Genomic DNA, 13,650 nt, shown 5'->3' on the forward strand with positions numbered 1-13,650 from the left:
ACAGAGATAGTTCAGGATGATAACAACCTTTTCAGTGCATTTTTTATTGTTTGCATGTTATTAAAGCACAATGTGTTTTATGGTAAAGCATTATGAGTGGTCTGTGTGTGCAGGGTGCTCGTGAGTTGTGTATTTTGGGGAGGGGGAGGCTCGTGTATGAATGAATGAATGAATGAATGGACTTTATTGTCATTGCTACAGTACAGGTACCAAACAACGAAATTTAGGAGGGGTGGCTCCCCTGGTGGTAGGAAAGGAAAAAAAAAAAAAAAAAAAAAAGGGGGGGGGGGGGCCTCACACAAAGGAGCAGCCTAGGGCCACTGACCACCTTAATCCGCCACTGCACATGGCAGCAACTAGGCTAAACAAAATGTTCAAAATGACTTTTATTTTGAAACATGGAAATCCATTTAAATGTTGTTGAAAATCACAACACAAACTCACTCAAGCCAAAATACTGCAACGCAATAGATTTGATGAGTAATCCCCGCTTACCTAATTACATAGGCTATAACACGACTTTACATTAGTAGCAGGCTCGCAAAACAAGCTATTTTAATTGACTAACAACACTGAAATGTTTTTAAATTTTTCAAAAGAAAAGTCTGAACATTAAATCGGATGCCGACTTGGACCAATCGACCAGACCACATATAGGCTAGTTGGTTGGCAGCGCGTGTCTTTTTGTGTTTTAATAACAGATTTGGTGTTTTGTGATGCTGTACATTTACATGTTTTCATTGTAGACATTTAGCAGACACCTTTATCCAAAGCAACAAATCCAAGCGGGGGGAGGAGGTCTTTATTACCCCTTCCACCAAGGCAGTTTGAGGGCCGGTGCTGGTGCCAAATCTCCAACCAGATCTTTGCATTTCGACAGCAAAAGAACGAGCTCTCGGCCAGGAAAACTGAGTGGCACCAATACTGAACACATTTCAAAGGCGAACATTATCATGTTTAGTTTTAATAATAATCAAAACGTGTAATGACCTTTCTTCTTGAACATAATCGCTGTCCCAATCAGGGAGCAGCACAAATACGTTGGACCAGTCATCTTACTGACACCCACCTTATGAATCTCTAAAAGCCCCTGTGTGGTTGGGTTATACTGGCTGAGTTTCGGTTTAAGTTAACCAAATGTTTCCAAATTAACAGTTTTCATACAGATGCAGACCTACACGTCATATAAAATTGATTATTTGGGGGTACATGTCCTGCCCACCCCTGTACTTTCAATATTAATAATTTAAAATATCTATATCCCTGTGCTATAATGTTACATCCACTCTCAGTAGGTAACACAAGAACAGAATGAGACGATGTTCACAAAAAGGTTTTATTCTCGTTTGAGTTTTTTACACTTCCAGTGTAAAGCAATGTAGGCAACATAGTTCACATTCCACAGGAATTCCATAGGCCTCAAAAGTAAATACAACATATAAATAAATATACTAATACATCATAATATACATAAATACACTAATACATCATAATATAAATAAATATAATAATACATCATAATATACATAAATATACTAATACATCATAATATAAATAAATATAATAATACATCATAATATACATAAATATAATAATACATCATAATATACATAAATATAATAATACATCATAATATAAATAAATATAATAATACATCATAATATACATAAATATAATAATACATCATAATATACATAAATATACTAATACATCATAATATACATAAATATACTAATACATCATAATATACATAAATATAATAATACATCATAATATACATAAATATAATAATACATCATAATATAAATACATTATTATAAAAATGTGCAACACAATTACACATATAAATAGAATAAATAAATAAAAAATGTAAGTAACATTACAAACAGTATCAGTTTGATGGACGCTTTATAAACTGGTTTGGTCAGGTGACCAGGGGTCAGAGGTCAGGGCCTCCTGGTTTGAGCTGCCAGGATGTCCAGCCTCAGGAGGTGATCTCTGGTCTCCTTCCTGATGAGCTCCCACGCCTGAGCACTGTACTTCTGCAACAAACAATACATAACACATATTATTATTATTATTAATAATAATATTACTATCATATTATTACTATTATTATTATTATTACTATCATATTATTACTATTATTATTATTATTATTACTATTATCATTTTTATTATTTGTATGATTGTTATCATTATAATTATTATAATGATGATGTTATATGATTATTATAATGCTGATGTTATATGATTATGATTATTATGATTGTGATTATTATGATTGTTATTATGACTGGAGGTGACCTCACCATCTTCCTGAGGACCCTGTGTTTCAGCTTCCTGAAGTAGCGTTCCAGCCTCTTGTCTGGCTTCCTGTCTGACACCTGCACACCACAACAACACGTTAGCCTCTGAGTTACCTGAACGTAAGATAAGAACAGCTAGAATACAACACCCCACACCACACCACAACACCCCACCCCACACCACAACACCCCACACCACACACCACAACACACCACAGTGTCCACACCCAACACCACACACCACACCACACCACACACCACACCACACACCACAGCACACCACACCACACCACAACACAACACACCACAACACACCACACCACAACACACCACACCACACCACACCACAACACAACACAACATAATATAACATAATAGAATGGAATGGAACAATAGAACACTTAACCAGTATAACCAGTAGGGTTAGGGTTATAACCAGTAGGGTTAGGGGTATAACCAGTATAACCAGTAGGGTTAGGGTTATAACAGTAGGGTTAGGGTTATAACAGTAGACTCACGCAGGCTGTGAGGTTGTCAGACTGGCGGTGGAGGATGAGGCGGAGGTGCTCCAGGCGGGTCTGGTCCCAGGTGACGGCCTCCGTGTTTCCCTCCAACAGATCCCTGATGTGGCGGATCGCCTCGCTCAGGAACCACACTCTGTCTGAGTACTGGACAAGGAGAGAGATACTGTTATTAACAACAACAACAACAACAACAACAACAACAATGATAATAATGCATTTATTTTGTATAGCGAATAATTTATATTTTCTCAGTCCTCAAAGACACTTCATTCCATGGAGAGAACAAGCATAGATAAGATAGATAGATAGATAGATTTAAGATATATATCTTTACTTTTTACAGTTTCTGATCTATCGATCGATCTATCTATCTATCTATCTATCTATCTATCTATCTATCTATCTATCTATCTATCTATCTATCTATCTATCTATCTATCTATCTAGCAACATTATTTCAGCATGTCAGATGTCTCTTACCTCAGCCTGATGGATGTGTCTGTACAGAGAATACGGGAAAGATACCGGCATGTGCTCCTGGGTGTACTCTCCTCCCTACATACACATACACACACACACACACACACACACACACACACACACACACACAGACACACACACACACACACACACACACACACACACGCACACACACACACACACACACACACACACACACACACACACACACACACACAGATACAAATGTTAAGTCACAGATCATCTCAGTCAGGCAGCCTGGTCTAAGACAAATGCTTGCAGAGTGTGGAGGTCATTCACAGACATCAGACGTTGTTAAATCTCTAATAATAAACAATACTTTTAAACTTGAGTGTTACTTTGACAGTTAATTCTCTCCTAGATTATTATTCAGACATTCACATTGTCAATATCCTACGAATCAAATCAAAGTTGATTTGTCAACATAATACAGCCGTAGACGCTGTAATGAAATGCTCAGGGCAAGTCAGCTCATCAGCAATGCAACGAAGTGACAATAACAATCACAACAATCACATAAACCTCGTTGTATCTCAGCACGTGAGGCTGAGGTGTGTCTTCAGAAGGCTGCCTTGTGTCACCGTGCAGAGCTCCGATAACCGTTAACTCACCATCGTGTCCACGAGCGACAACGACTCGTTGCTCAGGTACCGGTAGTGGTGACGTAGCCAGTCGCATCCCTGACACGCCGTCGGCGCGCTGCAGAGAAGAATGAAAACACACGTCCAGGTCTGCATGGTGCTCGTGTACATGTCGAGATACACTTTAGTCTCCTGTTAGTTTCCCAGCGGGATGTGAACATGGTACCTACCTGTGCTGTTTATATGTCTGGAGTTAGGAAAGGGAAAACGGGGGAGAAATTCCCAACTCAGGCAGCGGGGGCGGAGACTTTCACTTTCCCCGGTTTCCCCCGGCCAGTGGCGCTGCAAGGCGGCAGGAACACCGTCCGCGGCCCGTCCTCTGGCTCCGGACCGGGCGAAAGGAACAAAACTACATATTCCCACTGAAAACATATTTGACTGTTTCCACATCTGCTTTCAGTAGAATTGTGGTGAGATAAAGACGGTAGTCTCGCAGCTCGGTGTTCTCTGGTTACAACCACACTTTCACATCTCATTTCTCATTCCTCTTCTGGAACAAGACGACAACAAAATCCTCCTCGAAGTCGATTCTCCGTATCACACTTCAGAAGAATGCGGTTCGGTTTAGAGATGATTTAAGCGGGTTTCGTTCAGATTTCAATCCACAATCGGCGCGTGTCCCCGCGGCGTCGGAGCTGTCCGCCGCCTCGCGCTGCAAACGAAAAGTGAAAGTGAAGAGAGACGTGACGTCAGAACCGATCGCGACTTTCTCTCACCTCTGCGTTTTCTATTTCGCAGTGACGTCACTCACTTTCACGGCGCACCTGTCTGCTCTGGGGAGGTGTCTTGTCTTGCGTTTTGGGGGTCTCTGGTGTTACATCATATTGTTTGTATTGCATTTATTGTTCATATTGTTTAGCAAATAGCCTAATGAATAATACTAATGTGTGTATAGTGCGTCTCAAGACACCCTGTGCTTTACTTGTGTATCAGGTGGCCAAACAAATATGAATAAAGCTGCATGAACCAAGAACGTCATGTTCTCATCAGCAGTATCTTATCATGTCCCCCCCCCCCCCCCCCCCCCCCCCCCCCCCCCCCCCCCCCACACACACACACACACACACACACACACACACACACACACACACACACACACACTCCCTCTCCCTCTGTCTTCCTCCCTCTCCCTCTGTCTCACTGTGGGTCTTTGTGACTGCAGGTGCAAAGACGGCCTTGACTTCCTGACACAGACAGGCTGGTGGAGGAGTAACTCTCATACAGGGAGGCACTGGCCTCTCAGCCTCGCCTCTCACTTGCATGACTGGTTCCTGGTACCCCCACCGCATGACATATAGCCTAGGTTGAACCGTGTAACCCGTATAACCCTAACCCTACCTATAATGTACTCTGACTCTTCTTACTCTTCTTACTCTTCTTCTTACTCTGAAGCTGCGTCTTCAGACATGTGCTCTACCGACTCTTAGACTCTGACCTCAGTTATGTATCTGTCTCTTGCTTGCAAGCAATAGCCTACAATAATCACTCGCGTACTCATATCTTTATTTCTTGAACTATGTCTCTAAAGAGCCAAAATTGCAGTGTGGTTTACCCTAGAATATTTACCATAGGATTCATCAGCTTTAACTCTATCACTGCTGATTGCATCATTTAGAACGAGATTCCTGGAATTCAGGGAGCAGCATTCTGATTCCAAGCTACTGCATACATCATCTGCTTACAAACTCTCTGGTTGAATAAAGAGAAACCTTATTTCTACACACGTTCCCGTCTCGTTCATTTTGATCTGCGCCGCAGATCTTGCATCTTGACGCAACAGAAACACAACACCATCTTAATAGCCTATTGAACCAAGAGTCAATAAATAAAGATATAACATCTTTTTTTTACAATGACCTGGCAATTTACTTTAAATCAACAGATTTACAGATTGTCAGAAGAGAACAAAGTATTAGACTGACGCCAGGAATGTATGTCTGAGAATATTATGTTATACAAAGTAGAGGAAAGTTTTGTTTTCTTTGTATTTGATCCAGTATTGATGCAAGTTGTGTGTGTCTGCGTTTCTGGTCTTTGTTATTGTATGTTTTTTTGGGTTATAAAATAAGAAAATGACAAACATATTGTGGGGGGGGGTTGTCTGTTTGTTTATTTGGATCCCCATTAGCCATTAACCAATGGCTACTATTAGTGGGGTCCACACAAAATCAATACATTACAGTATAATACGATACAATTCAATAGCTTAATAATACATTATAATACAACAACAACAAAATACAACATATAGATAAATATAGGCCCTATCTATTATTTCAAGCAACCATATCCAGACAAAATAACAAAAATCACAATTTACATTATCAACATGAATAGTAGGCCTATTTTATTTGTATTTGATCCAGTATTGATGTTGTCTGTATTTCTGGTCTTTGTTGCACTGCTTCTCTGGTACACAGGCTGCTCTGTCGAAGAGGCAGAAAACAAACAGTCAGCTCGTGTAAAATATGATCATTACGTCATGACATTTACAGGCAATGCATCGTACATATTGAGAAGTCAAGTAATCAATGATAGCTTACAGATGTAATATTGAACAGTTATCTGATGTGTTCGCTCTGTGTTTTAATTATGTTACTGCCGCCGTGGGAACCTCAGAACTACACCATCACCATGCTGGAACTAATGGTAGGGTCACACACACATACACACACACACACACACACACACACACACACACACACACACACACACACACACGCGGAATATGAATTATGGTATTGTGTGACGTCTGGGGCCCTCTCCTGGCGATCTTGTGTATGGTTCTGTCTCAGTCATTAGTCTGCACATCTGTGTCTTGTTACCTCCCTGGTGGCTATATGCTGCCTATTATTATACTTATAATAAATGTATATTACATTATTATTAATGTATATTTTAATGTTATTTGATGAATCTTCATATTTGTATATATTGTAGGATTTTTGTATATATTGGTATGGATTTAAACAACTAATTAGAATAGCAGGTTCAATTTAACAGTTGGAGAGACGACCCATAATGAAGATTCATGGAGTAGACGGGTGGTATATGGAAACACGCCTCTCGGGGAGATATTGAGGTGGCTCTTAAAAGAGCCGTTGGGGATTTATTCAGATCAGGGTGGTCATCTTAGGCGCGCTCTCCATGGATACGGCGGGCCAGCTGGATGTCTTTGGGCATGATGGTGACCCTCTTGGCGTGGATGGCGCACAGGTTGGTGTCCTCGAACAGACCAACCAGGTAGGCCTTGTTATGTATGTGGGACTGCACCTTTAAGAGACACCGGAAGGTAGTGGAGTTACCCCGGTTGACACGTGTTGTTGGTGTGCAAGATGGCGATGTGAGGAGATAATAAAGTGATGACTGTTATCCAAGTGTGGACAGTTATTAATCATAACATTGGCGACGAGGATTATGGATTCTCTACTCTCACCTCTTTCCCCGTTCCTCGCCCTGCCGGGCGATCCACCGGTCCCGTGGATTCGCTGGTGTGAGTCCTTCGAAACGTTCATAGTAGCCGCCGGGTTGGCCGGTGCTAGTGACCTGAGAAGAAAAGCCCTGCTGATTCACTCACTGGGCAGCGAGGGACAGCGGATTTTTCGGACTCTCGGACCCGCTCCGAGATACGCGGACTGTGTGACACTGCTCAATGGACATTTTGCTGCTCCACAGAATGTAATGCTCCGGCGGATAATGTTTCGCCAACGTCGGCAGCAGACGGGTGAGTCTATCCACCATTACGTGGCTGATCTGAGGGGACTAGCCAGCCTCTGTAAATTCGGGGTGCTGGAAGACGAACTGATACGGGATCAGCTGGCTGAACACACTAATAACTCAAAGCTCAGAGACAAGTTGTTAATGATGCCAGACGACCTAACTTTAGCTAAAGCTGTGGATTTAGCATTCCAGCTCGAGTCAGCAGCAGCCTTGAAGTCACAGCTAGCGCCCACCTCCAGCTCTTTTCCCCCCAGACCCATGCTACTAACTCAAATGGTGGCACCGCCCACGGAGCCTTCCGAGTCCCGTTTCCCAGAGGACGGCCTCGATGTGAACTTTGCTGCACGCCAGGGTACGACAACACGCCGGGCCTGTGGTAATTGTGGCTCATCATCACACCAAAGCCGAGCCCCAAACTGCCCTGCCAAGGGGCAGCAGTGTCAGCGCTGTGGCAGGCAGAACCATTTTGCCCGGGTCTGCCGCTCTACCCCCACAACAGACAGTCCACGGCCACAAGGTACACCGGGACGGCCCACACAGACGACCATCCATTCAGTGACTGCCACCCCCCGACCGGCTAAGTGGTGCACTGTTGAGCTGGATGGGGTTCGCCTCCCACTGCTGGTGGATACGGGGGCCTCCAGGTCGCTCATGAACGCTGCCACGGTACGGCGGCTCTTTCCACTCCGAACGCTCACTGCCAACGCCGAGGCCCTTTATGGCTATGGGCACTCCAAAATAGACATGGTGGGCACAATCGCCTTCACTGTGCGTTACGGGACTAAGGCCCTCCCCTCATTCACCTTTCAGGTGTCTCACCAGGGTTCTAACCTCATGGGTTTTGATTTGTTTTGCGAGCTGGGTTTCACCCTCATGGACAATGTTGGATCCGCCATCTTGTCTGTCGGCTCGCCGTGGGAACAACGCTGGCCTGCTCTATTCAGCGGTTTGGGCTGCCTCACCGCATTCAACCACCAGCCCCTCCTCAAGCCCGAGGTGCATCCGGTGATACAGCCCATACGCCGCCTGCCCCTCGCCCTACGCGACGACGTCACCGCCGAGCTCCAGAAACTCTCGGATGCAGGCATCATCGAGCGTGTCGATGCCTCCCCCTGGATTTCGAACCTGGTGGTGGTAAAGAAAAAGTCAGGGGGCCTGCGTCCGTGCATCGATCTCAGGTCAGTCAACAAGGCAGTGATCCCGGACAGGTACCCGCTGCCCACAGTGGAGGAGCTGGCTGCACATTTCTACGGCTCCTCTGTGTTCTCGAAACTCGACCTTCGCCAAGGCTACCTACAGGTTCCGCTGCACCCCGACAGCCGCAACCTGACAGCTTTCGTGACGCATGGCGGGGTGTTCCGCTACACCCGCATGCCCTTCGGTCTCAGCTCAGCCCCCAGCTGTTTCCAGAAGATCATGACCACCATCTTCGCCGGCATCCCGGGCGTGGTCATCTTCCTGGACGACATAGTGGTCCATGGTGCGACACCGGACGTCCATGACGAGCGCCTGGCGAGGGTGTTGGACGTCCTCGCCAGCCACAACCTCACGCTAAATGGGGAAAAGTGCACCTTCGCCACTCCGGTCATCGAGTTCGTGGGGTTCCGCCTGACCGCCGACGGACTCAGCCCGCTACACTCTAACGTAGAGGCTGTGCTGCGCCTGCCGGAGCCGTCCTGCCCAGCTCAGCTGGCTTCGTTTCTTGGGATGACGGCCTACTACCTGCGTTTCCTTCCCCGATACTCCATGACCACCTCCCCACTGCGTGAACTATTGAAACAGGACGCGGTCTGGGAGTGGACCCCGGCCTGCTCTGCTGCTATTCACCAACTGAAGAAGCAGCTGACCTCGCCGCCGGTGCTGGCATTCTTTGACCTGGCGAGCTCCACACTCGTGACGTGTGATGCATCCAACACGGCGATCGGGGCGGTGCTGTCCCAGATCCAGGGGGGCACGGAACGCCCGGTGGCATTCGCCTCTCGGTCCCTCAACACAGCTGAACAAAAGTACTCGGTGGGGGAGCGGGAGGCGCTAGCCTGCGTCTGGGCGTGCGAGCGGTGGCATATGTATGTGTACGGGCGACACTTTACATTGCGAACTGACCACCAGGCTCTCACGGCCCTGCTCGCTACTTCAGGTTCGGGCCACAAGCCGCTGAGGATCTACCGCTGGTCGGAGAGGCTTCAACCGTATGATTTCACCACACTGTTTACCCCCGGCAGGGAAAATGTAGTGGCTGACCTGCTCTCCCGAGCCACCCCCGTCCCAGCACTCGGCGGCCCCAACCCCGGCCCGTTGCCCAACAAGGGCCCAGACGAGATGGAGTCAGAGCTCGTGCTCATGCTTCACGCCCCACTCCAGGCCACGGTTTCCCTGGAGGACCTTCAGCGCGCGTCGACAGAGGACCCCACGCTCTCCCATCTCCGCACTTACATCCGGGAGGGTTGGCCCACGAAAGTGCCGGAGGAGCTGGCGCCTTTTCATCGGGTCAGGAATGAACTGACCTGCTGGAACGGTGTCTGTGTGGCCCGGGGGCTCCGCACGTTCATCCCCAGCGACCTCAGGGCGCGCGTCCTCGCCATGGCGCACGAGGGCCACCTGGGCATTGTAAAGGTGAAGCAGCGCTGCAGGGATTTGGTGTGGTGGCCGGGCATAGACCGTGATATCGAGATGATGGTGAAGGAGTGCACGGCCTGCCTGGTCAGTGGGAAGACGGGCCCGCCACCCTCACCACCCCTACAGCCCTTACAGTGGCCACCCACGCCTTGGGAGCACATCCAGCTGGACATATGTGGCGAACTTCATGGCGTCCCACACCACCAACGTTTCCTCCTAGTGGCCTACGACCTCCACTCAAAGTGGCCAGAGGTGGTCGCCACGGGGTCCGTAACAGCTCGGGTGGTCACTGACTTCCTCTCCTCTCTGTTTGCTCGGTGGGGCAATCCAAACGCCATCACAACGGATAATGGCCCGCAGTTTGTCTCAGCGGAGTTTGCCGTCTTCGTGGAGGAAAAGGGGATCAACCACATACGCACGGCGTTCTACCACCCGGAGGCAAATGGGGGGGTCGAGCGTTTTAACCAGACTCTGAAGAATGGGGTCAGAGCACACCTGGCAGAGGGCCTGCCGTTCTCAGCCGCGCTGCTCCGCACCCTGCTTCACTACAGAGCAACGCCGCACTCAACTACCGGCAGCTCCCCAGCACTCCTGATGATGGGCCGTGAGCTGCAGCTTCCTCTCAATCGGCTGCGGGCCCCAGCGGTCGCCACGCCAGCAGCAGCACCCGGCCAGAGCGCCAGGGTCGCAGACGCACAGTGGCGGATGAAGCAGCGGTTCGATAGGAGACGGAGGGTGAGAATACCTCCCTTCACAGAGGGGGACTGGGTCAGGATTCGCCGCCCTAACCGGGACCACAAGCTGCTCTCGTTCTGGTCTGCGCCGATGAAGGTCACCGCTCAGCTGGGCCCAGCCTCGTTTCGCCTGGACGACGGATCACGGTGGCACGCAAGCCGGCTTCGGAAGGTGGCATCGCCTCCCATCATAGACCCAGAACAACCGCAGGGTCCAGCTGAGTTCCCACCTGAACTGGTGGAGGCCGGGGTTCGCCCAGAGGCTCGTCCGGCCCGTGCCCGGGTCAGACCAGCACACCTGAGAGACTATAACGTGGACTGGTGAACCCAAGGGTAGGGTTTAGGGCATAGCCTGTTCAGTGGCAGAATAACCCACATGGCTATGCTGGTGACTGGCAGTCTACCCAGTTCATCAAGTTTGATAATTATAATGTTGTGTTATTCATTGTGTTCTTCTGGTTCCTGTGGGGGGGGGTAAATGTTATGTATGTGGGACTGCACCTTTAAGAGACACCGGAAGGTAGTGGAGTTACCCCGGTTGACACGTGTTGTTGGTGTGCAAGATGGCGATGTGAGGAGATAATAAAGTGATGACTGTTATCCAAGTGTGGACAGTTATTAATCATAACAGGCCTCGCTGGCGATTTCTCTCACCAGGCGCTGGAAGGGCAGCTTGCGGATCAGCAGCTCGGTGGACTTCTGGTAACGACGGATCTCCCTCAGAGCCACGGTGCCGGGCCTGTAGCGGTGAGGCTTCTTCACGCCGCCGGTCGCCGGGGCGCTTTTACGGGCAGCCTTGGTGGCGAGCTGCTTCCTGGGGGCTTTGCCACCGGTGGATTTACGAGCGGTTTGCTTGGTTCTGGCCATGACGCTAACTTCCTACGTTCAGTTGGAGTGAAGATAACCTTGAAAAGCTCTCAGAGTTTGGTTTATAAAGCCCTGGTCGTGCTCCGATTGGGTGGCGACTATAGACGAGCTCATTGGCTCCTTGTCACCTCCTTCTTTTAATTAATTTTAATTTTGCCATATAGCAGACGCTTTTATCCAAAGCGACTTACAATTACGAATTACAGGGACATTCCCCCTGGAGTAACTGAGGGCTAAGTGCCTTACCCAAGGGCACACTAGTAGTGGTGTGGCTTCAGGCAGGATTTGAACTCACAACCTTCCGATCACAAGTCCAACTCACTATCCACTAGACCACCACTACCCCCTTCTTCGGCTGCCATTGGACACGAGCCCCGTCCACGCCTTTGCCGCCATAAATTCAAACATTGTTTGCCCCCTCCACCAAACAGCTGGCTTCACAGAGATGTATCCTTGAACTTTTGTTATAATCTATCCTTTAATGTTCTATTTTAATGGGCTTCATTGGCGTTGGAAACAACCGTTTACATTGCCAAAGCAAGTGTGAAGATAACAAAAATAAATAAAGTAATCTACTACTAGACTAAAGAGCTGATAACTTAACATGAAAATAGATGTGGACTTTGCAGCTTAAAAATATATATACACAAGTAGCCTAAATGAGAACTGTGTAAACATTATGTAGCCTACAGAGATCAGCATGTTGCAAAGAGTGCAGATACTTATTTAGTCTTTATGGTGGTTGTGTTCCATTGGACGTCCTTTTACTGTGTTTGTTGTCCTCTATCCTCTCCTTCCATCATTAGTTGTCTCCGCCAAGATCATACAAATGAACCAAACGAACATTAACTACATATCGAAGAACAAGGAAGGGAACCTTAAAGAACGGGAACCTTAAAGAACTGAATGTTATTTTGAATGCTGAAAATGTCACATCATGAGGAATGTTTCTGTCACAACTGTGTGTATCGTTGGTGCGTTTTCTCTGCCTCATGTACATAAGATAATAATGAGGACATTTCACAACATGAGACACTCATGGCGCAGATAAACAGAGGATGGATGATGCATTGCTCTTTTGGAGAGAGAAGTGGTTGGCTCTTAAAAGAGCCTTTGGGGTTGAGGAGCTGAGGCCGCAGTGGGAAGTTTACTTTTTGGCTGGCTTCTCGGTCTTCTTGGGGAGCAGCACTGCCTGGATGTTGGGCAGCACACCACCCTGATCGATGGTCACACCGCCCAGCAGTTTGTTCAGTTCCTCGTCGTTACGGACGGCCAGCTGCAGGTGACGTGGGATGATACGAGACTTCTTGTTGTTGCGGGCGGCGTTACCGGCCAACTCCAGGATCTCAGCAGTCAGGTACTCGAGCACGGCGGCCAGGTAGACCGGTGCGCCAGCGCCCACACGATGGGCATAGTTGCCCTTGCGTAGGAGCCTGTGAACACGGCCCACAGGGAACTGAAGCCCAGCGCGAGAAGAGCGGGTCTTTGCCTTTGCTCTGGCCTTGCCTCCAGTTTTGCCTCTTCCTGACATGGTTACGGTTGAGAATGAACGTTGACAAGCTGAAGAAAAGAGTGTGATATTAGTCCTGCTGCTTTGAGTGTCGTTCTATATCGTGGAGCTCCACCCCATAGGGGAGCTCTGCTCCTATTGGTTTACCCCGCTACCTAAAGTAGCCAATGACTGAATTTTTCGATGTCCGCGGCCGCCCTGGGGTGCTATAAAAGGGGAGTCCTCCGT

At 47.8% G+C, this 13,650-nt stretch overlaps 2 protein-coding genes across 2 annotated transcripts; both read right to left on the minus strand.

Annotated features, from left to right (window-relative positions):
* Nucleotides 1-1,946: 1,946 nt before the first annotated feature.
* On the minus strand, nucleotides 1,947-4,086 carry LOC308150109 (interferon a3-like; the record flags this gene model as incomplete). The annotated part of the gene is made up of 4 exons (XM_080522974.1): nucleotides 1,947-2,042; nucleotides 2,313-2,387; nucleotides 2,828-2,977; nucleotides 3,946-4,086. 4 exons carry the CDS (start codon nucleotides 4,084-4,086, stop codon nucleotides 1,947-1,949), a joined length of 462 nt encoding a protein of 153 aa, XP_080379100.1.
* Nucleotides 4,087-13,059: 8,973 nt separating this feature from the next.
* Nucleotides 13,060-13,443, minus strand: LOC308151022 (histone H2A-like; the record flags this gene model as incomplete). The annotated part of the gene is made up of 1 exon (XM_080523830.1): nucleotides 13,060-13,443. One exon carries the CDS (start codon nucleotides 13,441-13,443, stop codon nucleotides 13,060-13,062), a length of 384 nt encoding a protein of 127 aa, XP_080379956.1.
* Nucleotides 13,444-13,650: the final 207 nt, after the last annotated feature.

The sequence above is a fragment of the Nansenia antarctica genome (assembly GCF_963989245.1).
Source record: "Nansenia antarctica genome assembly, chromosome: 2".
NCBI lineage: Eukaryota > Metazoa > Chordata > Actinopteri > Argentiniformes > Microstomatidae > Nansenia > Nansenia antarctica.